The sequence below is a fragment of the Aotus nancymaae genome, unplaced genomic scaffold (assembly GCF_030222135.1).
Source record: "Aotus nancymaae isolate 86718 unplaced genomic scaffold, 86718_ANA_hifiasm-v0.15.2.pri h1tg000173l, whole genome shotgun sequence".
Taxonomy (NCBI): Eukaryota; Metazoa; Chordata; class Mammalia; order Primates; family Aotidae; genus Aotus; species Aotus nancymaae.
The window spans coordinates 888,629-916,574 of NW_026988588.1; the positions used below are offsets into that span (position 1 = coordinate 888,629).

The 27,946-nt window shown below is 46.6% G+C and overlaps 1 protein-coding gene across 2 annotated transcripts; it reads left to right on the plus strand.

Annotated features, from left to right (window-relative positions):
* The first annotated feature begins 2,343 nt into the window (after window positions 1-2,343).
* On the plus strand, window positions 2,344-27,944 carry GTPBP4 (GTP binding protein 4). Of its 2 annotated transcripts, XM_064371803.1 has the most exons (17): window positions 2,344-2,424; window positions 5,507-5,677; window positions 8,646-8,749; window positions 8,831-8,967; window positions 9,987-10,087; window positions 12,438-12,530; window positions 13,792-13,983; window positions 14,063-14,128; window positions 18,948-19,037; window positions 19,316-19,426; window positions 20,579-20,656; window positions 21,064-21,115; window positions 22,094-22,194; window positions 23,581-23,778; window positions 25,023-25,088; window positions 26,243-26,392; window positions 27,327-27,944. In XM_064371803.1, exons 1-17 carry the CDS (start codon window positions 2,377-2,379, stop codon window positions 27,477-27,479), a joined length of 1,911 nt encoding a protein of 636 aa, XP_064227873.1. In that variant the 5' UTR covers window positions 2,344-2,376; the 3' UTR covers window positions 27,480-27,944. The 2 variants fall into 2 exon arrangements, with proteins under 2 accessions (XP_064227873.1, XP_064227874.1); XM_064371804.1 differs by lacking the exons at window positions 2,344-2,424; window positions 5,507-5,677 and having other exon boundaries at window positions 8,670-8,754.
* The last annotated feature ends 2 nt before the right edge of the window (window positions 27,945-27,946 follow it).

A 27,946-nucleotide genomic window follows, 5' to 3' on the forward strand; every position in this document is an offset into this window, starting at 1 on the left:
CATCAGGAACTTACTCAAGCTGACATTCAATCCAGAGTTCCACGGTCACTGCGAATGCTCTTGGCAGTGCTGCCCGAGGTGAGGGATGGCAAAAGAATAAGACATAGTTCCTGTCCACAGCGGCTGGCTACTTCTTCTGAAAACAAAATGTACACAAGGAAGCATCTAGGTACAAAGCAGCATGTGACTCGTTCCGAGTGAGTTCCTGTGGGGATCCAGGGAAGTGGCTGACGGGCCTGATGGAGCACTCCAAGCACCCCCTAAGACCGGATGGCTACGGATGGCCAATCCCCCTGCAAAGTCTCCTTTCAGGCAGGAAGTTCAGTTCTGCAAGATGTACCTTTCACCCATAAGAATTACAGCAACGAGAAGATAAAACAGAAAAGACCAAGCTCACAAAATAAAGAAGTCTGAAAAACAAAGTGTTTTACTAAGAAGTGCCTTGCAGTGAGAAGCTTTGCAGAGTACCCCTGAGAGTATCCTTTACTACAGCTTAGACATACCTTTCTCTGTCACAAAGTACACGGCTCTAAGGCGTCTGGTAGCTGGATACCTCCGTTAACACAGTCAACAACTGGCAATGTGCCTCGTGCTGCAGGCAGAGTTTCCAACTCTTCTCAGAAACGGGCTTTACAGTTTGGATTCCCTAGAGAAGCCCAGAAGTATTTTCATAGAGAAGCTTGCTCCTAGTAGTGTAGAACACACACTTGTCCCCAAGAAGCTACACTCGGCCAGAAAATCACAACAACAGGCAAGGATGCTGATTTTCATCAACACAGACACATATGGTATAGGATGCTTGGTACTTCACAATTGTTGTTACAGCTCTGGGCCCATGATGAGTCATTATGGTTGTGCATTCACAGATATACCTTTGTGGCTGAACAAGTTAAAAGCAGGTGGCTCATGCTTGTAATCCCAGTACTCTGGGAGGCCAAGGCGGGTGGATCACTTGAGGTCAGGGTTCAAGACCAGCCTGGCTAATATGGTGAAACCCCATCTCCACTAAAAATACAAAATATTAGCCAGGAGTGGTGGCCGGTGCCTGTTATCCCAGCTACTCGAGAGGCTGAGGCAGGAGAACTGCTTGAACTTGGGAGGTGGAGGCTGCAGTGAGCCGAGATCGTGCCACTGCACTCCAGCCTGGGCAACAGAGCGAGACTCCGTCTCAAAAAAAAAAAAAAAAAAAAAAAAAAGAATTAAAGAAAGGATGTTTGCCCATCTGAAGCCAAGTATTGACTGGACTTTTTTTTTTTTTTTTTTGAGACAGAGTTTCGCTCTTGTTACTCAGGCTGGAGTGCAATGGCGCGATCTCGGCTCACCGCAACCTCCGCTTCCTGGGTTCAGGCAATTCTCCTGCCTCAGCCTCCTGAGTGGAGCTCAGCACGCGCCACCATGCCCAGCTAATTTTTTGTATTTTTAGTAGAGACGGTGTTTCACCATGTTGACCAGGATGGTCTCGATCTCTTGACCTCATGATCCACCCGCCTCGGCCTCCCAAAGTGTTGGGATTACAGGCGTGAGCCACCGCGCCGGCTTGACTGAACAGTGCTTGACTGAGTCAGCCCTACCTTAGGTTTAACTTACGGGATGTGGCCCTGGGTTCCCTAAGGGAGTGGCCACACTATTCACAAACATGAACGCAGTAAGCACCCAAAGGCTCTATCCTCACCAACCTCCTCAGCTGGACCGCACAGAACTGTCTCCCAACTGCTCCCTGGCTCTCCTGAGGAGCTGTGCGGAACCAGCTGCACCTCTTTTGCCTTAGATCAGGCTTTACCTTCTCCGCCCGTTTTGGGATTTAACAAGCACGAGAAAGGGCTGCAGGGGAGCCGCAAGGGCCTCCTCGACACCACGGGCGCGAGGTCGGGGTAGGGGAGCGGGCGCGTCACCTGCTCCACACCCAGAGCCAGGGCACGCCCCGCACGCACGCTTCCCTCCTCCTCTGCGTGTCTCGCCAAGACCCTGGACCCCTAGACTACTGGATCCTCTAGAGCCTCTGAACCCCTAAACCCTCATGCATCCCCCAAATCCCAAGACCCCGGACTGCCCGACCCTGGCCCAGGGCGGTGGCTGGGGGCCTGAACTCGCGTCCAAAAACCCGCAGGGCAGTCTGTCGAGAGTGTCCGCTTTACACATTAGGAATTTAGTCTCCGCGCGCCCCCTAAAATCCGGGCGTCCTTTCCCCTCACTCACGGGGCCCCCACACGCCCTCCGTGGCTGACCTCCAGGCCGGATGGGTGCGCTGTGCAACGCGGAAAGCGCCATAGGGGACGCAGGACACGTTCGGCTTAGCTCCCGGAAGTGACGCACCGCCAGCGCCCGACGGCGGAAGTTCCGGGAGTGCCCAGTCCCCGCGTGCTTACGGCAGCCGGCATGGCGCACTACAACTTCAAGAAAATTACGGTGGTGCCGTCCGCCAAGGTAGGTGGCTGCGGGAGGGCCACTCCGACTTTCCCCTGCTCCTTAGCGGGGTCGCCGGCGAGTGTCCGGGCCAGTAACCGTGGGAGAGCGCTCCCGGGGCGACCTGCTGGCCGGGTACTCGTGATCATTTCCCCTCCCCCTACAGAATCTGGAGTCCACCAGAGATCGGACCCCCTAGGGACCCGGGTCCACCCAAAGACTGAGGGCCCCCAGAGATCGAGGTCCGCCTACAGAAGGGTTCTCTGGAGGGGCCCCAAAGGTGACGAGGTGGGCGAGTGAAGGGGGACCCCGACATGTAGGGGAGAAGCACTCGGTGGTTGGTGATGAGCCTTCGGGTTCTGGGTTTGGCGTAGCCCCCTCCCCTCTCTGAAAGCCTCGGTTCGTTGCTCTCGTGATTTAACATTTCTTAATTTTTAAATCATTCTCTTTCGCTGTTGGATTTGGGAATCCCTGTTCTTTTTCGGACTATAGCAGGCCCAGACTAAATTTGTACAGCGTTGGTTGGTGTGGCAAGAATGAGTCGAAAAGTGTTCAGCATTAGGACTTTTTATTTTATTTTTTATTTTTTTTATTTTTATTTTTTTAAAGACGGTGTTTCACCCTGTTGGTCAGGCTGGTCTTGAACTCCCGACCTCAGGTGATCCGCCCGCCTTGGCCTCCAAAGTGCTGGGATTACAGGCGTGAGCCACCACGCCTGGCCAGGACTTTTTTTTTTGAGACTAAGTTTTTCCGCTCTTGTTGCCCAGGGTGGAGTGCAATGACCAGATCTCGGCTCACTGCAGCCTCCGCCTCCCGGGTTCAAGTGACTCTCCTGCCTCAGCCTCCCGAGTAGCTGGGATTACAGGCGCACGCCACCAGGTCTGGCTAATTTTTTTGTTTTCAGTAGAGATGGGGTTTCACCATGTTGACCAGGCTGGTCTTGAACTCCTGATCTCAAGTGATCCACTTGCCTCAGCCTCCCAAAGTGCTGGGATTACAGGTGTGAACCACCACTCCCAGCCAGATTGTAGTATTTTCGAGTGCAGGGATCATATCTTATTTGTATTTTTGATCAACCATCTCTCAAGTTTGTCGAAGGAATTTGCTCTTTGGATTATATGAACTTTGGTGATGTAATCGACTTATGTGGAGAACTTTGGAATATATTAGTACACCATCCGTTTTCTGTTTTGTGGAGAGGTTTGTGTTTTTAGAGAACAGATGACTTTACCTATCTGAAAAGGGTGATGGTAATTGTTTGGTAATTGGAAGTTTAAAAAAAAATCACATCAGGAAAGTGTGGGATTCAGTTCGTTCTAGAAGCTGTTAAGTGAACGCATCAGGTACTGTGTTACAAAAATGCATAAAATACCTGCCTCTTTGGAAGTCGTTTTCAAGAGGGGTAAGCAGAATCACTTTTGACCATAATAGAAATAAAACCTGGTTATCCTGGAAGACACACATGGATTGAGAGAAGATAAGAGTTTAAGTAGCTGTGGTTAGTAGAAGGGTCAGGGGCAACCTCGTGAAGTAGGTGACATTTGAACTGGGCCTCCTTAAGGATGTGTGAACACGATTAGATGCAGAAGAATGTAGGGGAGATCTTGTGTAGGCCCAGAGGGGAGAATGTGCGTGCCCCTCATAGTACGATACTTGGCGGACTGTTGTGACCACCAGTTTACTTGTCTCACTTGTACACTCAGAGGGGAGAATGTGTGTGCCCCTCATAGTACTTGGCAGACTGTTGTGACCACCAGTTTACTTGTCTCACTTGTACGCTCAGCGGGGAGAATGTGCGTGCCCCTCATAGTACTTGGCAGACTGTTGTGACCACCAGTTTACTTGTCTCACTTGTACACTCAGAGGGGAGAATGTGCGTGCCCCTCATAGTACTTGGCAGACTGTTGTGACCACCAGTTTACTTGTCTCACTCGTACGCCCAGAGGGGAGAATGTGCGTGCCCCTCATAGTATGATACTTGGCAGACTGTTGTGGCCACCAGTTTACTTGTCTCACTTGTACGCCCAGAGGGGAGAATGTGCGTGCCCCTCATAGTACGATACTTGGCAGACGGTTGTGGCCACCAGTTTACTTCTGTCACTGGACCCTGAATTCCTTGAAGGGACAGTATCTTGTTCATTATGTTCAGCGCCTGAGTATCCCTAACAACCTTTGTATGAAATAATACTGAGTTAATCAAATTGTTGAATTAATCAAAGCGTTCAAGAAAAAAGATCAAGTAATTTTGTGTGCCTAGATAGTGGCTAGATACATCAGATTGAGGAATCCTCGGGATCGGATCCTTATTAAAGAGAAGTGCTGACTCTTTGCACTGGGAAACTCATGCAGAAATCCTTCATCTCCTCAAATAGCCCCCTTCCATGCTCTTAGGAAATTCTAAACAGTGGGTTTTAGTTTTACCTGTTTTTTTATGTGTTTTCAAAGTCAAAGATATGCATAAAGAAATGGGAGGATTGTTTTTTTTTCTCAACCGTTTTTTCTAATTTATGGTTGAGTTCTCTGACTACGTAAGCTTCAAAGGTTCTTAGGTATTTGGAAATTAAGATAGCATCAAGAAAGTATGGGGTAAAATTTATCTTAGCAGCCATGTGTTTCTTAAAGGCCAGAAACTATAAAGATGAACAAGGTTGTATATAAAACATTTAGTAGGGCCAGGCGCGGTGGCTCACGCCTGTAATCCCAACACTTTGGGAGGCCGAGGCGGGTGGATCACGAGGTCAAGAGATCGAGACCATCCTGGTCAACATAGTGAAACCCCGTCTCTACTAAAAATACAAAAACTTAGCTGGGCATGGTGGCGCATGCCTGTAATCCCAGCTACTCAGGAGGCTGAGGCAGGAAAATTGCTTGAACCCAGGCGGCGGAGGTTGCGGTGAGCCGAGATTGCACCATTGCACTCCAGCCTGGGTAACACGAGCGAAACTCTGTCTCAAAAAAAAAAAAAAAACATTTAGTTAGAGTAAAATTTTGTAATTTGAAATACGTAGTACTGTACGGTGTTAGTGTTTTAAGATGGTTTCAAATAAATGAATCAGAAGTAGATACATTTGACTTAATTATGTCTTATTTTCTTTAATTGCAGGACTTTATTGACCTGACGTTGTCGAAGACGCAACGAAAGACTCCAACTGTTATTCATAAACATTACCAAATTCATCGCATTAGACATTTTTACATGAGAAAAGTCAAATTTACTCAACAGAATTACCATGATAGACTTTCACAAATTCTAACAGATTTCCCTAAGTTGGATGTAAGTGACTTGGGGACTTCTCTGTTTATGTAAATATGAGCCTTCAGAGAACCAGTGTTTAACCAGTTTTGTGTACTCATTTGACAGAAAGGGAGACAAGATAATTGACTTAGACTGCTCAGTAAGTTAGTGGCAAAGAACCATCTTGTTGAATTAATAGAAGTGGGAACAGATTGTGGGTTTTTTGATTCTCTAATATTCTCTCTTTTCTCCAACCAAACCCTGTCTAAGGAGGCCCAAAGCTGCTTCGCAGGCTTTCTGTGTAATCCCTGGGCTTGCAGGGGCGAACCCAGGTGGTAATGGCAGCTGTGGGTTAGGAACGCAGAAGCTGGCAGCTCACTGGTGCATCTCCTCCACCCTCTTTTCAAGGATTTTTTCCCCTCTGGGCTCAGCTTGGGTCAGTGGCGTGAAGTCCACCAGTTTGCGAGCTTGTTGCTTCATTAGCGGATGACGGTCAGTTCAGTACTGACTTTTCTTCTCGGGCAAGAAGAGATCACTTGGGGAGCGGTGCCTTTTTCATTAAGCCAGAAACCTTGAGCTCCTTTCTCTGCCACACATTGCAGTTTGCCTGTTTCTTTTTTTTCTTTTGAGACTAAGCCTGTCTTTCTTGCCCAGGCTGGAGTGTAATGGCGTGGTGTCGGCTCGCTGCAGCCTCCACCTCCTGGGTTCCGGTGATTCGTGTGCCTCAGCCTCCTGCGTAGCTGGGATTACAGGTGCACACCACCATGCCTGGCTAATTTTGGGTAATTTTAGTAGAGACAGGGTTTCACCATGTTGGCCAGTCTGGTCTTAAACTCCTGACTTCAAGTGATCCTCCCGTATCTGCCTCTCAAAGTTCTGAGATTACAGGCGTGAGCCACCATACCCAGCCTGCCTGTTTAGCTATAGAAAAGCAAGAGCCGAAACTGCTTGGCAGGCACTGCTGACAAAGCCTTGACTCCGCGTATAGGGCAGTGTGGTTGCGAGGTTACTTGAGGTTGTGAAGGGTGTGAGGATCAGCAGGACAGTCTTAAAGCCTCACTCTGCCATTGCCCTGGAATAGTCCCTGAAGGGAGGTGTAGGCAGAGAGAAACACTTGGCTTCTGTGACAGTACTTTTTATTTAAACAAGTAATAATGGCTTACTAAAAGACACGTGCTTAAAATAAACGGTAAAAATTCCTGCTAGAGGACAGACACTTAGGTTGTATCTCTCCAGGGTTTGACACAGTTGTTCAGTAGATGCTGCTCGAATGGGTGGATGGTTTTTTGGGAAAGGTAGAGAGTCCTGGGGGGTAAAGAAAGTGATTAAGAAAGAGATGATTTAAACTGGTATTTAAATCTGGTATTAGGAAACACTTGATCTTAGCAAACAACATATTTTGATCTATTTAGTATCAGATGTTTGTGGTTCTTTTTAAGAAGTTTTGTCTTAACGCAGTGGCTCACGCCTATAATCCCAGCACTTTGGGAGGCGGAGGCGGGTGGATCACGAGGTCAAGAGATCAAGACCATCCTGGTCAACAAGGTGAAACCCCGTCTCTACTAAAAATACAAAAATTAGCTGGGCATGGTGGCTCACGCCTGTAATCCCAGCTACTCGGGAGGCTGAGGCAGGAGAATTGCTTGAACCCAGGAGGCGGAGGTTGCGGTGAGCCGAGATCGCGCCATTGCACTCCAGTCTGGGTAACAACAGCGAAACTCTGCCTCAAAAAAAAAAAAAAGTTTTTGCTTTTTCATCCTCAGTATTATATGCATCAGAGGTAGGAGAGTTCGGATGTATTAACATTCTGTTATCTCTTTTAAAGCCAGGACTAGTTGTCTGAGGACAGTTTCAGAGTGGAGAGTTAGATTAACTTGTCATTCATTGAATGCTTATTATCTGTCTGGTACATTCTGAGCACTGGGAATAAAAAAGTGGTAAAGGCTCCTGTTCTCATTCTGTGGCGGGGGAAGATAGTGAACGTGAAAATACATAGCATGTCGGATGGATGCAGGGAAGCCCTGGAAGGGGAGCGGGGAATATCTGCTTGGGGAGAGGGAATCAGGCCTGTAGTCAAAGCAGCAGCAGGTGCAGGGGCCTGAGGTCCCAGAGACCCTGGAGGCAGGGGGAGGTGGAGAACACGGGGGATGGGATTGGAGGAGGTGGTAGTCAGGGGTTGCGTTTATATGCACTGGTGAGATACGAGACACTGCTGGCCTTGTGATGTAAAATGCACTAGTCAAATACAGGTAACATTTAAATCTCTCTGAGATGACCTTGGAAGGGAATGTAGGAAGAAGGGTGCTGTGGGGAGCATGGATGTTTCGGGTGGAGCTGTGAGCAGGAGTCAGCACAGGACTTAGAGAGGGCAGACCGTCTCCCTGGAAGCTGTGAGGAAGATGCTGCAGGCAGGACGCGGGGCCAGCCCCCATCGCTTCAAGAGGGCTGTGAGATACAGTGTGAGAGCTGGTCATTGGGAGGTCCTTGTCAGCTTGTAGCCTGTTTAGACGGAGTGGTGGACACAGAATTCTGGTGAGATTGGCTTCAAGATAGGGAGGAGAGGAGAGACACAGTGCCTCTTGGGAACAAAGAGAAGGAATTGGAAGGATTTCGGGGTCACGGGAGTTTAAATTTTTTTTCCTATAGTTTGGGAAATAACGGCAGATTTTTAGGCTGATGGGAATAGTCAGGTGGAGGGAAGGATTTCTGGTGCAGAGTTCCTGAGCAGCAGGAAGGGTGCCTGCAGGGTGGGGGCTGGTCATGCTGGGTCCCACGGCTGCCCTGCCATACTGGGAGGAAGGTGGGTGGCAGCAGCCACCACTGGCGCCCGCATCCCTTCTGATGCTTGTTTTTCCAGAGGGCTAAATAGAGCCCCTGGCCAGGAGAGAGAACTGGGGAGGAGACGCTGCAGGCTTGAAGAGAGAGGGCAGGAAATTGTTCAGGTGTTACTTCTATGAGGGATGAGAAACTGCCGGCCCAAACTGACCGTGGTATGCTTTTGTTACAGGACATTCATCCGTTCTACGCTGATTTGATGAATATTCTGTACGACAAAGATCACTACAAGTTGGCTCTGGGGCAAATAAATATTGCCAAAAATTTAGTGGACAAGTAAGGTACTTTTTTTACTGTGATGTCTTTTAAGTTATTAGCAAAAGTGAAAAGAAACTTAACATTTTTTCCTTTTTTAAGTGTTGCTAAAGATTACGTGCGGTTGATGAAGTACGGCGACTCTCTGTACCGCTGCAAGCAGCTGAAGCGTGCGGCCCTGGGGCGGATGTGTACCGTGATCAAGAGGCAGAGGCAGAGTCTGGAGTATTTGGAGCAAGGTGCTTGTCACGCATGCGCAGGAACCGTGTTAGTGTCCTGCTGACAGGGAGCGTCCTTGTTGGGGACTTACTCTTGAGATGTCTGTTTTGTCATAGTTTGGAGATGACAGGGTCAGTTATTTTTCCTAGCTTTACCTTTGAGAAACAGTAATAGGCTGGTTTTTATTGAAAAAGTGCTAGCACTTATAATACGTACAAATTAATAGCACCCATAAGAAAGTTTATGTATTTCATATTTAATAGGTAAGGGATAGACAACAAATCATGAGAAAATGATGAAAAGTGTAAAAAATAAGATGGCTTAGAAACAATAAAACAAGCAAAAATAAGATGGCTTGTAGTTTATTGTTGACATTTTTATTTTAGAAGATACTTTTATTCAGTAGGACTTCTCTGAATTACTCTAGTAGGGTTCTATTGAAAGCACCACTTGCCTGCTTATTTGTGTGTCTTCTTACATGACAAATCATTTGGACTCATTTGGTTTTGTCCTCCCTCCTGCATCTTGCAAGTAATTTTTAACAAAATATGATATTTGGATGCTTTGCAGGTGCTTTCCTACAGATCTGTGTGGCCTTCATGATGGCCCAGGGATGCCACCTTGGAGCCGTGTTTGTTACAGATGAGGTGGCTGAATGGCAGTAACCCATGTTTCAGCCAGAACATCATGGCATGCAGGCTTCAAAGTACACTGTTTCCCTAATGTCATCTTGCTGATGAGAATTGTCTGGACACTTCCAGACATGCTGTTGGACACCTTTGACCTAATGAGTTAAAATATGGGCTTGGAAGGGCTGTGGACCAGGATTCTTAGTGCAGCCAAACTTGGGAAATAACTATTGAACATACTGTGTATGTATTATACTCTCTGCAACTATTTTCTCCATCACTGTTGCGTTATAAAAATTGGAGTAAGATTAATATCACCACAGGCCTCGACTGTCACTAAGTTGAAAAGAAAATTTAAAGCAAATCTTAAACTTTGAGTGTCTTAATTTTTCCATTTGAACTTTTCATAGTGCGTCAGCATTTATCCCGTTTGCCAACCATTGATCCGAATACCAGGACTCTGCTTTTGTGTGGGTACCCAAATGTTGGCAAGTCCAGCTTCATCAATAAGGTTGGTCTGCTTTTTATTGTAAAGCAAATCCTCTGGCCATTTTACATCATTGCTACTGTATTCTGACTGTGTGGGATTCAGAATGGCCTTGGTCATAGTTTTGGCCTCTGAGTTGGTCCTTTAGTAAATACTGCCCTGGTCTGCAGGAGACCCCAGTGCCTCAGTACATCTGAGTTCCCTTGGAGAGGATTGACTTTGTCTGTATCTAGATTTATGTTACTATTACAGAAACCATTACTTTTGGTTCTTGTGTGTCCTATAATTTCTAAGGAATTTGAGATGTGTAAGTGCATTTTTGTTGACAACTGGAGAGTTTTCGTGGGTGTTGTTGACCTGCCCTGGAATGGTGACGTCAGACGGGCTCCAGCGGCAGAGGACACTCCGAGCCGGGGTCTGCCCATCTGCAGCTGCCTCTGGGTGATCTTGACACACGTCGGTTGCTGTGTCAACTTTCCCATGAAGTAGTATGTGGTCCGGCAGAGGGGCAAGGTGCCTTGGCTCTTTTTCCTTGGGTGTACTCACTGACTAGGATTCAAGTGTCACATTTAAGGGACTCCGTCATTTAGTGCTTCAGGACAATTTGGCTGAGTTTGAGGGACCCAGGAAGAGGCAAAGCAACTTTAAAATGTGAATTTCCAACCAGCCACAGCTCTTGTGCCAAGAAAATTGTCAAATTTTATGGCTTACTCAGTGCCAAGATCACTATATATTTTTTTTTTTTTTTTTTGAGACGGAGTTCTGCTCTTGTTACCCAGGCTGGAGTGCAATGGCGTGATCTCGGCTCACCGCAACCTCCGCCTCCTGGGTTCAGGCAATTCTCCTGCCTCAGCCTCCCGAGTAGCTGGGATTACAGGCACGCGCCACCATGCCCAGCTAATTTTTGTATTTTTAGTAGAGATGGGGTTTCACCATGTTGACCAGGATGGTCTCGATCTCTTGACCTCGTGATCCACCCGCCTCGGCCTCCCAAAGTGCTGGGATTACAAGGATCACTATATTTTTAATTTAAAAAAATTTTTATCTTTCTTGTTTTTTTTCTTTTTTTTGGAGACGGAGTTTCGCTCATTACCCAGGCTGGAGTGCAATGGCGCGATCTCGGCTCGCTGCAACCTCTGCCTCCTGGGTTCAGGCAATTCTCCTGCCTCAGCCTCCTGAGTAGCTGGGATTACAGTCACGCGCCACCATGCCCAGCTAATTTTTTGTATTTTTAGTAGAGACGGAGTTTCACCATGTTGACCAGGATGGTCTCGATCTCTTGACCTCGTGATCCACCCGCCTCGGCCTCCCAACGTGCTGGGATTACAGGCTTGAGCCACCGCGCCCGGCCCATATCTTTCTTTTTGTTTAAATTTTTTCTTTTTTCCTTTCTTTTTGAGATGATGTCTCGCTCTCTTTCCCAGGCTGAAGTGCAGTGGTGCAGTCATGGCTCACTGCAGCCCCAACCTCCTGGGCCCAAACAGTCCTCCCACCCCAGCTACCCAACTAGCTGAGACCATAGGTGCATGCCACCACACTTGTCTAATTTTTTAATTTTTTTGCGGAGGCGGAGTCTCACTATATTCCCCGGGCTGATCTCAAACTCCTGAGCTCAAGCCATCCCTGCCTCAGCCTCCCGAAGTGCTGGGATTACAAGCATGGACCACCACACCCAGCCTCAGGGTCACTTTTACTTTGAAATAGATTTGTAAGTTTATTTTGTCCACAGGTTGCCATGACGTGGTGACCAGCAAAGCTCTCCTTTGATGCTCCTCTCCTGATGTTTCCAGTGCTTGTCAGCTCTGAACCTGCTACAATGAACCAGTGCTATGGGGCTGATGTGGTGGCCACTGGTCCAGGTGGCTTGTTACATTGTAGTTTAATTCAGCAAAATGAAAATTTCAGCTCCTCAGTCACATGAGCAACGTACTGAAAGTCCACGGGCAGCATGTGATGGGTGGGCCCTATTTGGCAGCACAGACAGAACATCTGTCATCACTGAGAACTCTGCGGGCATTGTAGGTGGTGGGGCAGGACATGGGAGTGTGAGGGAGGCAGCGGCCTGAGTGCTGTCCTCATGCCCCAGTCCTGGGCCTGGCAGTGTGAAGGGAGAGGTACCAGGCCATTTATCAAAGTGGGTAGCTCCTGCTTTGGTACAGTTGAATCACATGAGGTTTCTTCTGTGGTTTTTTCCTTTCTATTTTTTTATTTTAGGCCTCAGCCCAGATCAACTGAAACAGAATTTGAATTGTAACTGGTTCTCTAGGTGGTTCTTCTGTGATTTTTTCCTAACAGTTAGTCTTGTTAACACGCAGATGCCATGTTTACACAGAGAGGAAGTGAGGTGATCTGAAAGTCCTCACTGTTGTTTCAGGTGACGAGAGCAGATGTGGATGTCCAGCCCTATGCGTTCACAACCAAGTCTCTGTTCGTTGGGCACATGGATTATAAGTATCTACGTTGGCAGGTGAGAGTCTTTACTTTTTTTTTTTTTTTGAGACGAAGTCTCGCTCTTGTTGCCCAGGCTGAAGTGAAGTAGCACAATCTCGGCTCGCTGCAACCTCCACCTCCTGGGTTCAAGCGATTCTCCTGCCTCAGCCACCCAAGTGGCAAGGATTACAGGTGCCACCACTATGCCGGGCTAATTTTTGTATTTTTTTTAGTAGAGAAGGCATTTCACCATGTTGGCCAGACCCTTCTTGAACTTCTGATCTCAGGTGATCCACCCACCTCGGCCTCCCAAAGTGCCAGGATTACAGGTCTGAGCCACCGTGCCTGACGAGAGTCTTGTCTTTAAACAGAATAAATATCTTGGTTTATCTAGGGTTATCAAGAACTTGAAATTTCTCCGTCATGATAAAGAAAACTCATCTGAGCCCTGGGGATGCATAAGAACAGGTCACATGTCTCTGAAATAATTCAGGGGAAGCAGCCAGCCACCAGTGTGGATTTCTGCATTTTGTTAACGTAAAATGAAATTCTCTTTGTGTCATTTCTAACTCTGTTATCAAAAATGGCATGTATACAGTTTAAAAGCATGAAGCAGGCAGGGCGCAGTGGCTCACACCTGTAATCCCAGCACTTTGGGAGGCTGAGGCAGGTGGATCTCCTGAGGTCAGGAGTTTGAGACCAGCCTGGCCAACATATTGAAACCCCGTCTCTACTAAAAATACATTACCCAGGTGTGGTGGTGGGTGCCTGTAATTCCAGCTACTCGGGAGGCTGAGGCGGAGGAATTGCTTGAACCTGGGAGGCGGAGGTTGCAGTGAGCCAAGATTGCACCATTGAGCTCCAGCCCGGGCCATAGGAATGACACTCTGTCTCAAAAAAAAATAATAATAATCACGAAGCAATGTTTCCACACTGTAGTTTTATAAATCGTGAAGAAAGTAATACCTAAGACATGGGAGGGTTCTCAATTATCCCAGTTTTTATATTTTATGATGTCACTAGTAAAAAGAAGAGTCATTTCTCGTAAGGGTGTGGCTAGTATTTCACTGAGCTCTACAGGGTTCCTCCCCCCTTTTTTGATGTTTAAATAGTGTGTACTTTTCTCTCACTGCTTTGTTTATCTTATCATGCTCAGTTTGGGAGACGACTTCTTTTTTTAATGAATTCTCCCGTTAAGATTATTAGGTCTGGTTGGGTGTGTGAGTGACTTCTGGAATGTGCTGGACAAGAAGCTCGTGGGTGAGTGTGCTTTCAGTGACATGATCTGGCTGTGTTAGGTTGTAGACACTCCTGGAATCCTGGACCACCCTCTGGAGGATAGGAACACCATCGAGATGCAGGCCATCACCGCCCTGGCCCACCTCCGTGCTGCGGTCCTGTATGTGATGGATTTGTCTGAGCAGTGTGGGCACGGGCTGAGGGAGCAGCTAGAACTCTTCCAGAACATCAGACCTCTCTTTATCAACAAGGTGAGTGTGGGCACTCATGTTTTCCTTCATATTCTGCAGTATGAGAATAATGATTTCCTTATTTTTCTTCCTTGCCTAGCCTCTTATAGTCGTAGCCAACAAATGTGATGTGAAGAGAATAGCCGAACTTTCTGAAGATGATCAGGTAAATCATGTTAATATTTTGAATATTTCTTACTTAGCAATTTTGAATTCTTATCTGAGACAGCCAAAGTTTAGAAGAAGGAATTTTAGGAATATTTAGTCCACAATTGTATTTTATAGTTGAGACAGGATCCTCAGTGGTTTAGTGATGTGACATAGTAAAAACCTAGTTAGTGCAAACTAACGTAAAAACAGGTTTCTGGATTCCTACTTTGTTCTTGAGTGTGTGGAAATGTGTATTTGATGGTTGGACTTCTGGAAAATGTGATGACTTGTGAGAGAGCTGTTCGAGAAGGGTGCTCACAGGTGTTACTTCCTAAAACAGGTTCTGTGATTAAGTAAGTTTGGGAAACGAATGACTGAGTGAAGGACAAGTTTCTCGGAATTTGGGGCTTTCTGGATCTCTAAGTGATGAGTGTCTGCTAGCTTTCTCCAACAGGCCGGCTGTGATTGTTGGGCCTAATTTTTCAAACTAATTGAGTTCTACAAACCTTTTCAATAGGCATCCTTCATGATAAATGCTTTTAGAAGCGTGCACTGGTAGAGTGGCTTTCAAATTGTGGTCCTGGACCAGCAATGTCAGCATCACTTTTCCCTTGTTAATTTCTTCCTTAATTTCCTCACTGTCCCATTGGTCATTCTGGGACATGTGTATGATTCCCCCCACCTTTTTATTTTTACAGTTTTGAAAGTTTCTCTTGGTATTGATTTATAGTTTTATTCCATTGTAATCTGAAAAAATACTTGACATGATTTTAAGTTTTAAAAATTGATGGGATTTGTTTTGTGGCCTAACATATGGTCTATCCTGGAGAATGTTCCATGGACTAAGGAGAAGAATGTGTATTATGCAGCAGTTGGATGATATGTTCTGTAGATGTTTGGTCTACAGTCCACTTTGTTTGTTTGTTTGTTTATTTTTGAGACAGAGTCTCGCTCTGTCACCCAGGTTGGAGCACAGTGGCATGATCTCAGCTCACTGCAGCCTCTGCCTCCCGGGTTCAAGTGATTCTCCTGCCTCAGCCTATAGAGTAGGTGAGATTACAGGTGCATGCCACCACACTTGGCTAATTTTTTTGTATTTTTAGTAGAGATGCGGTTTCACCATGTTGGCCAGGCTGGTCTTGAACTTCTGATCTCAAGTCATCCACCTGCCTCGAACTCCCAGAGTGCTGGGATTACAGGCGTGAGCCACCATGCTTGGCCTACGGTGCACTTTAAATCCAGTATTTGTTGATTCTTTTTTGCCTAGGATCTGTCTAATGCTGAGAGTCGGGTGTTGATGTCCCCAAGTATTACTGACCCCCTTATTATTATATAATGACCTTCTTGTCTCTTTTTACCGTTTTTGACTTAAAATCTGCTTTATCTGATACAAGTAGACCTGCTCCTACTTGGCTTTGGTTTCCCGTGTAGAGTATCTTTTTGCGTCTCTTCTTCGTTTTCAGTCTGTGTATGTCTTTACTGGTTAAGTGAATTTCTCGTATGCTTTTTCATGTTTTCATGGTAGTGATTATTGTCTTCACTTCCAGATGTAGGACTTTGTGAAGCATTTCTTGTAAGGCTGGTCTAGTAGTGATGAATTCTCTCAGTTTTTGCTTTTCTGGGAAATAATTTATTTCTCCTTCATTTCTGAAGGATAGCTTTGCTGGATGTAGTATAGTTGGCTGGCAGGCTTCTTCTTTTTTTATTTTTTTCCAACACTTTGAATATGTATCATCCTCTTCTCTCTTGGCCTGTAAGGTTTCTGCAGAGAAATCTGCTGTTAGTCTAATGGGGATCTTATATGTGACTTTAAGCTTTTCTCTTGCTGTTTTTAGAATTTCCTTTGTATTTGACTTTTGACAGTTTGACTACAATGTGCCTTGGGGAAGACATTTCTAGGTTGACTCTATTTGCGAAACTTTGAACTTCCTGGTTTTAGATGTCCATACCTCTCCCCAGTCTTGGAAAGTTTTCACCTATTTCATTAAATAGGTTACTAAACCTTTTCCCTTCTCTTCTCCTTGAACTCCCATAATACTAACATGTATTCACTTATGTTATCCTGTAAATCTCTTAGGCTTCCTTCATCCTTTTTCATTCTTACTCCTTGTTTTCTTTCTGACTAGGTAGTTTCAAATGACAGAGATTTTTTTTCTTGTTTATCCAGTCCGCTGTTAAAACTGTCTATTGGGCCGGGCATGGTGGCCCATGTCTGTAATCCTAGCACTTTGGAAGGCCGAAGCAGGTGGATTGCCTGAGGTCAGGAGTTCGAGACCAGCCTGGTCAGCATGGTGAAACCCTGTCTCTACTAAAAATATAAAAATTAGGCGGGCATGGTGGCAGGCACCTGTAATCCCAGCTACTCGGGAAGCTGAGGCAGGAGAATCACTTGAACCCAGGAGGAGGAGGTTGCAGTGAGCTGAGAGCATGCCATTGTACTCCAGCCTGGGCCACAGGGCGAGACTCTGTCTCAAAAAAAAAAAAAAAAAAAAAGAAATTAAAAAACAAAATCAAAACTGTCTATTGTATTTCTATCTCATTCATTAAATTCTTCAGCTACAGGATTTCTGTTTGGCTCTTTTCTTTACAATTTCTGTCTCAATTTAATTTCTTGTTCATATCATGAAATCATTTTCCTGATTTTGTTGAATTGTCTGTCTATATTTTCTTGTTTCTCATTGAGTTTCCTTCAAAAAACTAATTGTTATTTTGAATTCTCTTTCTGGCAATTCATTGGTTTCCTTTTCATTAGGGTCTGTTCTGGAGCGTTGTATTCCTTTCATGATTCCTTATCTCCTTGCTTTTTCATGTTTCTCGTGTCCCTGCATTGATGTCCCTGCATTTAGTAGAACAATGGCCTATTTTATACTTTCTTCTGGAGTGGTTTTCATGGAGAAAGATTTTCACCTCACTGGGGTTTTAGTGCGCCATTTTGGAAGGGAACCGTGACTCATTCTGGATGGGAGCAGTGACATCATTTCTGTGCAGCTTCCTCACCTCCGACAGCAATAACTGTGGGTGGCTCAGTCGCCTCAGCTCTGGAAGTTTGTGCCAGTGGCGATGTACGTTTTTAATATCCTTGGTGTAAAGGGCTTTTGGGGTCCTGCTATTCTTGTTTTCCCCACAATGGCGGACTTAGCTGAGGGGATCTCTCTTGGTGTCACGTCTGACATGGTCTGCAATTAGCTGCCACAGTACTGGGTTCTAGCTGCAGGAACCCAGATTGCTGAGGGACTGGGGCTCTAGCCTTAGGGCCTTGTGTACCTGTCATGGTACCTGGCCTTGGGGTGCAGGTTTGTTCTCTGTGGCGGATCTGTGACTCTGAAGCACCCCTAGCAGCTTAGGCCCGGGGCCAGGTTGTAGCTGTGACTCTACGCAGAGGGTAAGGAGTCCTAGCCTGACTCCTGGGAAGAAGCACTCTGGAAGTTTGAGCCTGGGAAGCCAGGTACAGCTGCACTTCAGAAACCTGAGCCAGTAGGGAGGGCTTAGTGTCAACTCGAGGGCATAAGGCACTGTGTGGTAGTAACTCTGGACCCTGGGATGGTGGGGCGCAGCAGTATCCCAGACTCTGTGAGGTGGCAGCAAGGACCCCAGAATGGACCAGTCCAGCTGTCACTGGGCCCTGGAGGACAGGGAGGAGAATAGCAGTGACTCCACTTCCTGGAAAGAGTGGTGTCTCCGCAGCTCAGACTGTAGGGTTAGTCCAGCTCCAGGGTTAGAGCAGGTGCTGGAGCTGTTTGCATGGTGGGGCAGGTGCCTCTGCTCAGCCCCTGCTCTGTTTCCCTGGGATGTAGACTATGATGTCAGCTCCTCCCCATGGTGCATGGCTGGGCAGTGTCGGCCTGAGGGGTGTGACTTTTCTGGGCGGCCCAGGCACCGTTTCCCTGGGATACATGGTACCTCTTCAGCGTAGGTGCTGGGATACGTGACCACTCTGGGCATTTCCCAGAAGGCAGGGCACTGCTTCAGCTTAGGCAGCAGGGAGACAGGGATGCTGTGAGAGGCCAGGTGCTGTTTTCCAGGAGGCAGGGTACTGTTGGATCCTGGAGCAACGGGCGGCAGACTGGCTCCGCCTTCACCCGGCCCTGCTGGGAAGGGTGTAGCAGCTGCTTGCAGCTGGCTCAGGGGCGGTGGGCCACCAGGTTTGGGTGGCTTTGAGGCAGCTTAGCCTCTGAGATGAAGGGGATCTGTGGCTACTTTACCCTGAACAAGACACATTCCAACTGTAGTTCCAACCCCAGGATGGCAGAGCATCGTCGCCGCATGGGCCCAGCAGACAGGGCCCAGTGTCAGCTCCTCTGTGGAGGGAGTGCAGCTGTGAGGATGCCAGGGTACGCCAGTGGTGGGGGCTCTGGGTGTCCATAGTGGTGGTGGGGGCTGCTGGCATCCTCTTGCCTACCCCTCGCTGTTGGGAGACCTTCCTCCTGGGTCCCATCGCATCACAGCTGTGGGGTGGGTTGCTGGCGGCCCAGCGTTTTCTTTGGGCTGTATTTCACTGTCTTGTGTTTCTGTGCTCACCAGGGTCTGTGATGCTCTCTGGAGCTCTCTCTCAGTCATTCACATGTAGTTGTTCGTTATTCTGACTACCTTTGTTGTGCGGACAGATGTGAGGGGCTACTAGTTGGCCATCTTGTTGATGTCATTTGTATGTGCTTAATCATTGAAGAATATGAGGAAAATAACTTTTTAGGATATATCTGTTTTTTAAGAGTTTGAAACAGCCACAGATGTTGAACAGTTCACATTTGCAACCGCCATCTGCAGAACTATACAGTTTGTTCTGTAGGGAACTGGAAATCAATAATACATCTCTCATTTTTTCTTTGCATTCCCAGAAAATATTTACAGATTTGCAGGCTGAAGGATTCCCTGTAATAGAGACCAGCACCCTGACTGAGGAAGGTGTTATTAAAGTTAAAACAGAGGTCAGTGCTGCCTTAAGTCGGGTGTCAGTCTTTTTACTGTCTTTCTCTTGTTTGATTAAAGTCAGTCGTCGGGATAAAAGAGTTTTCTTTCTAGACGTTGTTAACACTTGGAGCCCTCACAGTGGTGAGATGAGGGGCATGAAGAGAGACCCCTCCAAGACCCACTTTCCCCAGTGGACAGTGTGGTTTGAGGGGATGCTTTGCTGTTCCTACCCTAGACAATTTTTGCCTAAAGCAGCTGCTGTAGGATGTGTTTGCTTTGTTTTTTACATGATTAGGCTTGCGATAGGCTTTTGGCTCATCGAGTGGAAACCAAAATGAAGGGAAATAAAGTGAATGAGGTGCTGAATAGACTGCACCTGGCTGTCCCATCCAGGAGGGACGATAAGGTAAGACGGCTTACCCTGGGACAGATGCCATCCATGGGCCTTTTCCAGAAGCTTCAGATCCAGTTTCACACGCACACTGGTGGATATTGTGGGTGGGCCTCAGTTTCACCTTCTTGTGTAGAGAATCAAGAAGGTGGAGAAAAGTGCAAAGCTCCATGTGGCACCTGTTTCTCACTGCATGACGCGGTCACTGTTAGTCTAGTTTATCCTTCTAGAAATGTTGCTGATATAGAAGCTTAATTTTTAAAAAGTCTTGAAACACAAGTGGAAATCTGTTTTATTCTTTTTTTTTATTTTTTTTGAGACGGAGTTTCGCTCTTGTTACACAGGCTGGAGTGCAATGGCGCGATCTCGGCTCACCGCAACCTCCGCCTCCTGGGTTCAGGCAATTCTCCTGCTTCAGCCTCCTGAGTAGCTGGGATTACAGGCGTGCGCCACCATGCCCCGCTAATTTTGTGTATTTTTAATAGAGACGGGGTTTCACCATGTTGACCAGGATGGTCTCGATCTCTTGACCTCGTGATCCACCCGCCTCGGCCTCCCAAAGTGCTGGGATTACAGGCATGAGCCACTGCGCCCGGCCGATTTGTTATTTTTATATTAAAAAGGTTGGATGCTTGTCAGATACATTATAAATATTTTTCTCTTTTTGTCACTTGCCTTTTTAACCTCAAATGTGTTGTACATTTTTGAACTATTAACATATATTAATATTTTATTTCTGGCTGTTGAGGTTTGCATCATGCATAGAAAGGCTTATCATTCATTGCAAAGTCATTCTGACCTGAGTATTGAATATTTGTCTTATCTTTCTGTTGAATTCTTATAGGCACTTGAGTTTATATCTAAATTTCTTTAATTTGTTGATCCACCGTTATTTATCACTTTCTTCGATAATTTTTCATGATAATCATGATTTCATTTTTTCCTGAATAAACTTTGGAATCAATTTATGGAGTCCTCCTGGTCTCTGTGCTCAAACTGACCTTGAAACTGACTCCTCTCCCCTAAAATAATCTGTTGGTATTAATTGGTCTGGGTGTGGTTTTCTGTTCCCCTTGCATATAGGAAATTTGCTTCTGCTTTTTTGGTTTTGTAAGTTTCTCATTCAGCAGGCATTCCACGTGAATACTTTACATGATGTCTTCTCAGGAGAGGCCCCCTTTCATCCCTGAAGGAGTGGTGGCACGCAGGAAGAGGATGGAAATGGAGGAGCCCAAGAAGAAGAGGGTATGCGCCGGAGCTCTCACCCAGAGTTCTCATGGGGGCGGGCAGGGCCTGGGGCATCGAAGTGGAGCCGCGGGTGTCCAGGTGTCAGGCTGTGGACACAGCAGTGAGCCCCCCGCAGAAGCCCCTCTGGTGGAGCTCTTTGGCTTGAGGGAAGAACAAAATGAATGAGTAGGACAGACAGCCCACAGATGGCCAGAAACAGCCTCCCTTCCAGACACGGAAGGTGAGCCTACTGATGGGTGGAGAGAGATGGTTTCTTATGACAAGAAGGGGGCAGAGCACTGAAAGGCATGAAGGTGAGCCTACTGATACTGAGAGGGTGGAGAGAGATGGTTTCATAAGACAAGAAGGGGGCAGAGCACTGAAAGGCAAAATGAAGCTGATGGTAATTTCTCTTTCCATTGCAGGAACGAGATCTTGAGCTGGAAATGGGAGATGATTATATTTTGGATCTTCAGAGTAAGGGCCAGAGTGTGATCATTATTTTTAAATGCCGATTACACGTGAAGTATTTCAGAAAAGTGGGAAAAGATTTTAATGAGTAAAAGTGTTTTAGCCTATTTATCAACTTTTAATTTCTTCAAGAGTGAAAGTCGTATCCTGAGGGCCAGGTGCAGTGGCTGATGCCTGTAATCACAGCGCTTTGGATCACCTGTGCCCAGGAGTTTGCGACCAACCTGGGCAACATGGCAAAACTCTGTCTCTAAAAAAATACAAAGATCAGCCGGGCATGGTGGCGTGCGCCTATAGTCCCAGCTACACGGGAGGCTGAGGTGGGAGGATCTCTTGAGCCTAGGGGGTTGAGGCTACAGTGAGCAGAAATCACACCACTGCCCTCTAGCCTGGGTGACAGAGCCGAGACTCTTGTCTCAAAAAAAAAAGTTGACAGTGCTGAGCGTGGTGGCTCACGCCTGTAATCCCAGCACTTTGGGAAGCCGAGGCGGGTGGATCACGAGGTCAAGAGATCGAGACCATCCTGGTCAACATGGTGAAACCCTGTCTCTACTAAAAATACAAAATATTAGCTGTACATGGTGGCGCGTGCCTGTAATCCCAGCTCCTCAGGAGGCTGAGGCAGGAGAATAGCCTGAACCTAGGAGGCGGAGGTTGTGGTGAGCCGAGATCGTGCCATTGCACTCCAGCCTGGGTAACGAGCAAAACTCCGTCTCAAAAAAAAAAAAAAAAAAGTTGACAGTACTCAATGAGAGTTCTGCCATTATTTTCTGTTTTGGGATGGTAGGGTGGTTTTTGTAGCTTTTGTGCTCGTGGGTGTTGAATGAGGGTAACGCTGTTCGTGGCACCGCACGTGGAATTGCATGCAGTGCTCTCGTGCGGTGGAGTCACATGACTTGCCATCAGTCGCAACTCATTTTACGCACATAGTGCTTGAAGACATTAAAAGCTCCTATAAATGTGACCACCTTTTTCTGACTTTAGAGTACTGGGATTTAATGAATTCATCTGAAAAACATGATAAGATACCAGAAATCTGGGAAGGCCATAATATAGCTGATTATATTGATCCAGCCATCATGAAGGTTTGTGTCACTTTTTAAATTGTGGGTTTTTTTTCCTTTTTATTATGTTACTGCTGGAAGATAGCAGCACAGCTTTGGCTCAGCCGGGCCTGTCCCCTTCATTCTCCTACACCTACTGCCTCCACCCTGACTCTGCCCCCGCACCACTCTCCCCACACCGAGACTCTGATGGAGACGCTGTGCCCGTCCCCTTCATTCTCCTGCACCCGCTGCCTCCACCCTGACTCTGCCTCCTGCACCTCTTCCCCAGCCCGAGACTCTGGTGGAGACACTTGGCCCTGGCTGGGCTCTGCCATGCTGGGCCCTCTTCCTCGGGAGCTCTGCTCTGTCACATCTGTTTCCTGCCTCACTCCCCTCCCTACTTGCTTTTTCTTAGCATATAAATGTTCACAAGTTTTACTCATCTTTTTAAACAAAAACATACTTAAACCATGTCCCCCGTTAGTTGCTATCCTGTCTTTTTCTCTCAGTTGTGCTTTCTGGAAAATGCTATGTACAGTACTTGGCGGCTGCGTGTCCTGTTTCCACTCCGTGGTTCCCACAGGCGCTCCATAATCTAGTTCATGTTTTCAGTCTCGTGTCTCTGTGCTCCTTGCACCTCCATAGCAGATTGTGGGGCAGTATCTCAATTCCATTGGTGCCAGAGGAGTGGCCTCAGGGCATCTGCTCTCGCCACTGCTGGGGCCTTCATCCAGCCTGCGCCCTCACTGACCACGCAGCAGCCACCTGCCTTCCCAGCCTCTTCCCTGTGCCTTCCACACTCCTGGGCGAGAGAAGCCTTGGGACTCTCCTCCTATCCAGCTGTGCCCATGCCATCCCCTTCCATGAGGCCTGGTCCCCCAGCCTCGCCCTGTGCGCTCCTGGCCAGAGTCTCCCAGGCACGTCTGCCTGTTGGGCTCCTGACCGGGTTGCTTCATTAGGGTGTGATGAACCTGCATGTATTTAGTTTTCATTTTTGTCGTGTGAAAAAGTAGCCAGTGAGGCAGTATTTGGGGTGACATTAGAATGGATACATGGGACGTGGCACAAATTCCGTTTCTCAGGACTAAGCTCCTTTTGTGTGTCTGCTGGGAGCATTGGAAGTGAGGGGGGTGGCCTCTGCACATTTTACTTTAAAACAATTCATTGTTTTAAAGAAGTAAAATGGTGCACAGCAGTTACTGACTTGCTGGTAGCTGGTGTTCATGTGGTCTCCATTTTCATCATGGAACCCGCCCTGTGAGATACACTGCGCATAGATAGGCAGGGTCAGGTGGGACCGGACCAGGGCATTCGCTCTGCTCTCTGAGGCAGGGAAACACAGCTCTCCTACACACGCTGCCACACTCACTCACTTAGGACTTTGTGCACTGTTAATTTTGCTTAATTACAACTCTATTTTAAAAGAAACTGGAAGAATTAGAAAAAGAAGAAGAGCTGCGAACAGCTGCTGGAGAGTATGACAGTGACTCTGAGAGTGAAGATGAGGACATGCTGGAAATCCGACAGCTGGCAAAGCAGATCAGAGAGAAGAAGAAGCTGAAAATTCTGGAGTCCAAGGAAAAGAATACACAGGGACCCAGGATGCCTCGAACTGCTAAGAAGGCAAGTTTGTGTCTTTCCAAAGAGGTGTGATCTATTTTTTGCAAGTTGGATTCCTGTGTAATCATTGCTAAATAAGATTTATTTAGCATATGGCCATTATTTGCCATTTATGGCCATAAGACTGCACATTCTTCTTTTGTTGGTGTATGTGGATTTGCAGTATTGCTCACGTCCTGATCTTTTATATTCTGGTTACTGTGTCCTCTCTTGGTGACTTTCAGCTTCGAGTTTAGCACTATTATGGATCCAGTCATTTTGCAGTTGTACAGATAAAAAGTGTAACTTACGGTTCATTGATGTTTAAAGCAATCAGTTAACATTTTCATTTTCCTGTTCTAATTTCTTTTGTTTTTTTTTTTTCAAGACAGAGCCTTTCTCTGTTGGCCAGGTTAGAGTGCAGTGGTGCAGTCTTGACACACTGCAACCTCCACCTCCCAGGTTAAAGTGATTCTTCTGTCTCAGCCTCCTGAGTAGCTGGACCTGCCACCATGCCCGGCTAATTTTTGTATTTTTAGTAGAGATGGGGTTTCACCATGTTGGCCAGGCTGGTTTCAAACTCCTGACTTCAAGTGATCTGCCCGCCTTGGCCTCCCAAAGTGCTGGGATTACAGGCGTGATCCACTGCGCCTGGCTGGTTTTCTTGCCCTTTAATTGCTGCATTAAATCTGGACTCTTCAGCAATTTACAGGAACCTGACCCAGTCTACAAAAGGCAGTTTGTTGGCTCTGTAGCAGGGTGGGATGGCGCAAAAGAAAGACCAGGTAGAGGGCAGCTAACATGTAACTGGAGGCAGTAACTTGACATTCAGTATACATTGTTTTCTTATGGTGGCAACTGACTGGTTATGGTGGACTTGGACATTTTTGTACTTTTCTGGGTGGGGCTCAGCCATCCCTGGGAGGAGAGAGGTTGGCACACTGCCTTTGTCTTAGGCCACCTCGCTAACCTCAGCTTTAGTGTGTCACCTGTGATGGAGATGGTCACTCTCCCATGTTGTGAAGAGTAGACAGACGTGGAGGATATGCCGTGTCTTACCACAGCAGTCGCTCCATAAATGTTAGTTTTCATGGGATTTAATTGAGCTATCCAAAAACATGAAAGCAAGGCCCAGTAAAAATTACAACTTCTAAAATAATTGTTGGAATATATATATATATATATATTTTTTTTTTCTGTGAAATTTTTTTCAATATTTAATCAAACTAATTTTGCTTAAAGCAAATATGTCATTCTTTTCTTCTCAGGTTCAGAGGACAGTTTTGGAGAATGAGATGCGTAGTCTTGGTGTTGACATGGACAATAAAGACAACGTGAGTGTAGGGGGCGGTTCCCGTGTTCATGTGGCTGGATACCTTTTTAATAAAACCAGCTGGGCGCCATGGTTCACGCCTGTAATCCCAATACTTTGGGAGGCTGAGGCATATGGATCATCAGGTCGGGAGTTTGAGACTAGCCTGGCCAGTATGGTGAAACCCCATCTCCACTAAAAAAATACAAAAAATTAGCAGGACATGGTGGCGTGCACCTGTAATCCCAGCTACTCAGGAGGCTGAGGCAGGAGAATTGCTTGAACCCGGGCGGTGGAGGTTGCAGTGAGCTGAGATTGTGCCACTGTACTCCAGCCTGCGTGACAGAGCAAGACTCTATCTCAAAAGAAAAAAGAAGAAAAGCAATGTCCTGGAAAACCGTGGGAAATTACAGCAAAAAGCAATGAGAGCTTCCAGTCTCTCTCTTGAGATTTTTGCTGTCTCTGGGTGTGGGTTGAAGTGATGCTTGAGGATTTCCTGACCCTAAGTCTGGGTCGAAGTGGGTGGTGGGTTGAGAATTCACTGGCCCTGGAGTTGGTTTGAAGTGGTGGGTTGAGGATTCCCTGACCCTGGGTCTAGGTTGAAGTGGTGGGTTGAGGCTGCACTCCAGCCTGGGTGACGGAGCAAGACTCTGTCTCAAAAAAAAAAAAAATTCCACAGGCAGCGTGAGGCAGTGCCGTGATGCGCCTGGGTGTGGCTGCAGACCCTGTCCTCTGGATGTGTAGTCTGCAGTTTCTGTCTGATGAGTATCCCTTTGTGTTCATATCAGTAACCCCAAAAATGGGGTGATGAGGGAGAGAGCTTTATTTATGTCTGAAATATAAATTGTGATGTGATACTCATAATCATTTTTAAATGAGAGTTCTGAGTTTCTTTAAGTGGAGTTAAAATCAGCTTTCTTACATAAAGCAGCTTCTGTTAAGTGAATAAGAATATTTGACCAATAACTAATGTGAAATTGTTACTAATGTGAAATTGACATGGAAAATGTGACTAATGTGAAAAAACTGTGTATATTTTCAAGATCTTTAGCCCATATGGTAATGGTTCAAACACTCCTCTCCTCCCCTCTTGCTGGAGTGACCTCGTGTCTGTCGCTGAGCCTGGAGGTGGGGCTGGGGTCCTAAGCACTGAGCGTTGCTTTCCCTGCTTTGCAGGCCCACTACGCAGTCCAGACAAGAAGATCCCGGAGTGTCACTAGGAAAAGAAAGCGGGAAGACTCTGCACCCCCCTCCTCTGTGGCCCAGAGTCGGAGTCGGAGTCACTCTCGAACTCCACGTGATGTTTCTGGTCTTCGGGATGTCAAGGTCAGTTTCTGTGTCATGGAATGGAATAAAATAACAGTCTCTGCTGTTTACTGAACAGGGTTCAGGGCAAACATCAGCAGTTGTCATTTGCAGGGGCTACGGCAGGGGTTGTGTGCCCTGTGTGCCCTCATTTTGTGGCATCCTTTAGAGGAGAGCTTGAGCCAGGGTGCAGGCGGACGCCCCTGGACAGCTGCCCTGGATGGACCAGTCCCTGGTGCTTTCCTTCCTCGGAGTAGGAGCAGAGCATGGTTGACAGGACCTGCAGTCTGGGATCAGGCCCTGCTGTCTGAAGAGGGCCAGCAAGTGGCCACTGCTAAGCACCAGGACGCCTCCAGTCCCAGCAAGCCCATGGGAGGAATAGCTGAAGGGAGCTGCTGGGTCAACGGGTGGATCATGCTCATCCTTAGGTTGCAGGGTTGTTTCCCCCCACATGAAGAGCTTGAGTCACATTTAGCTCATTTGTAGTGTCTTTTGGAAAAGACACTTTAGATGTACAGTCTCTCTTGCTGAAATGTCCTTTTATTAAACACAAAAACTTGTAGTTTCAGCATCGTGGACCTGTAGGTGCCAGAGAAAGTCTCTGTGTAAACTGCCAAGGTCTTCATGGAAGCCTGAGTTTCACTCCCCTGTGCCATTTCCATCGTGAAACCTGGCTTGAGTAACAGGGAGTTAGACAGATGTGTTCTAAACTTCTAGGTCTAAACTGTATCTAGTCCTGGCTCTAAAACCTGTCCTAGGTATGATTTTCATCCAGTCTTTATACAAAAATATTAACTGAGTTCCTGGACATATTGTGCTGGGCCTAAGAGAAAAAAGATGTAACAGGGTTTCTTCACGGAGCAGGCCTGAGTCATTGAAACATTGTCACCAATAGTTAAAATACAGAATGGAACATTGGTTTTAAGTAATGAACATAATTTTTTCTCGTCTTTAGATGGTAAAGAAAGCCAAGACTATGATGAAGAATGCTCAGAAGAAGATGAATCGGTTGGGGAAGAAAGGGGAGGCAGACAGACATGTGTTTGATATGAAGCCCAAGCACTTACTCTCTGGAAAGAGGAAAGCTGGCAAAAAGGACAGGAGATAGGGTCCCTGCCGTTGGCATGGCTTGGCGAGGCTGCGGCTGTTTATTTGCTGGTTTGGTACAGTATGGGTTTATGAAATTGGAGTTATCTATAAACTGAAAAAGACAATCAGTAAAGCACTTGTTGCTTTGCTGAAAACTATGGTTAACCCTGTATAGATGTGGGAAATGTTTGTCACTGCGTAATATTACAAATATTTTGAGTAGACAGTGTTTCTGCGTTTAATGGAGTATCTATCAGTTGTTTCAGATTTTCAGAACTGGGAAGATTTACTGGTGTAACTGGGTTATTTTTGATGGAGAAAAACCTTATTCTCTATAGTAAGAGCTTGGGAGCAAGCACGTTAATGAGTGTATCAGAATCCCATGCTTAAAATACCCCCTTAAATTATTTTCTAGTCTTTTTGTACAATGTCTCACTGTAATCTATCAACTATTTTATCCAAAATAAACCTCCAGAAGAAAGTAGT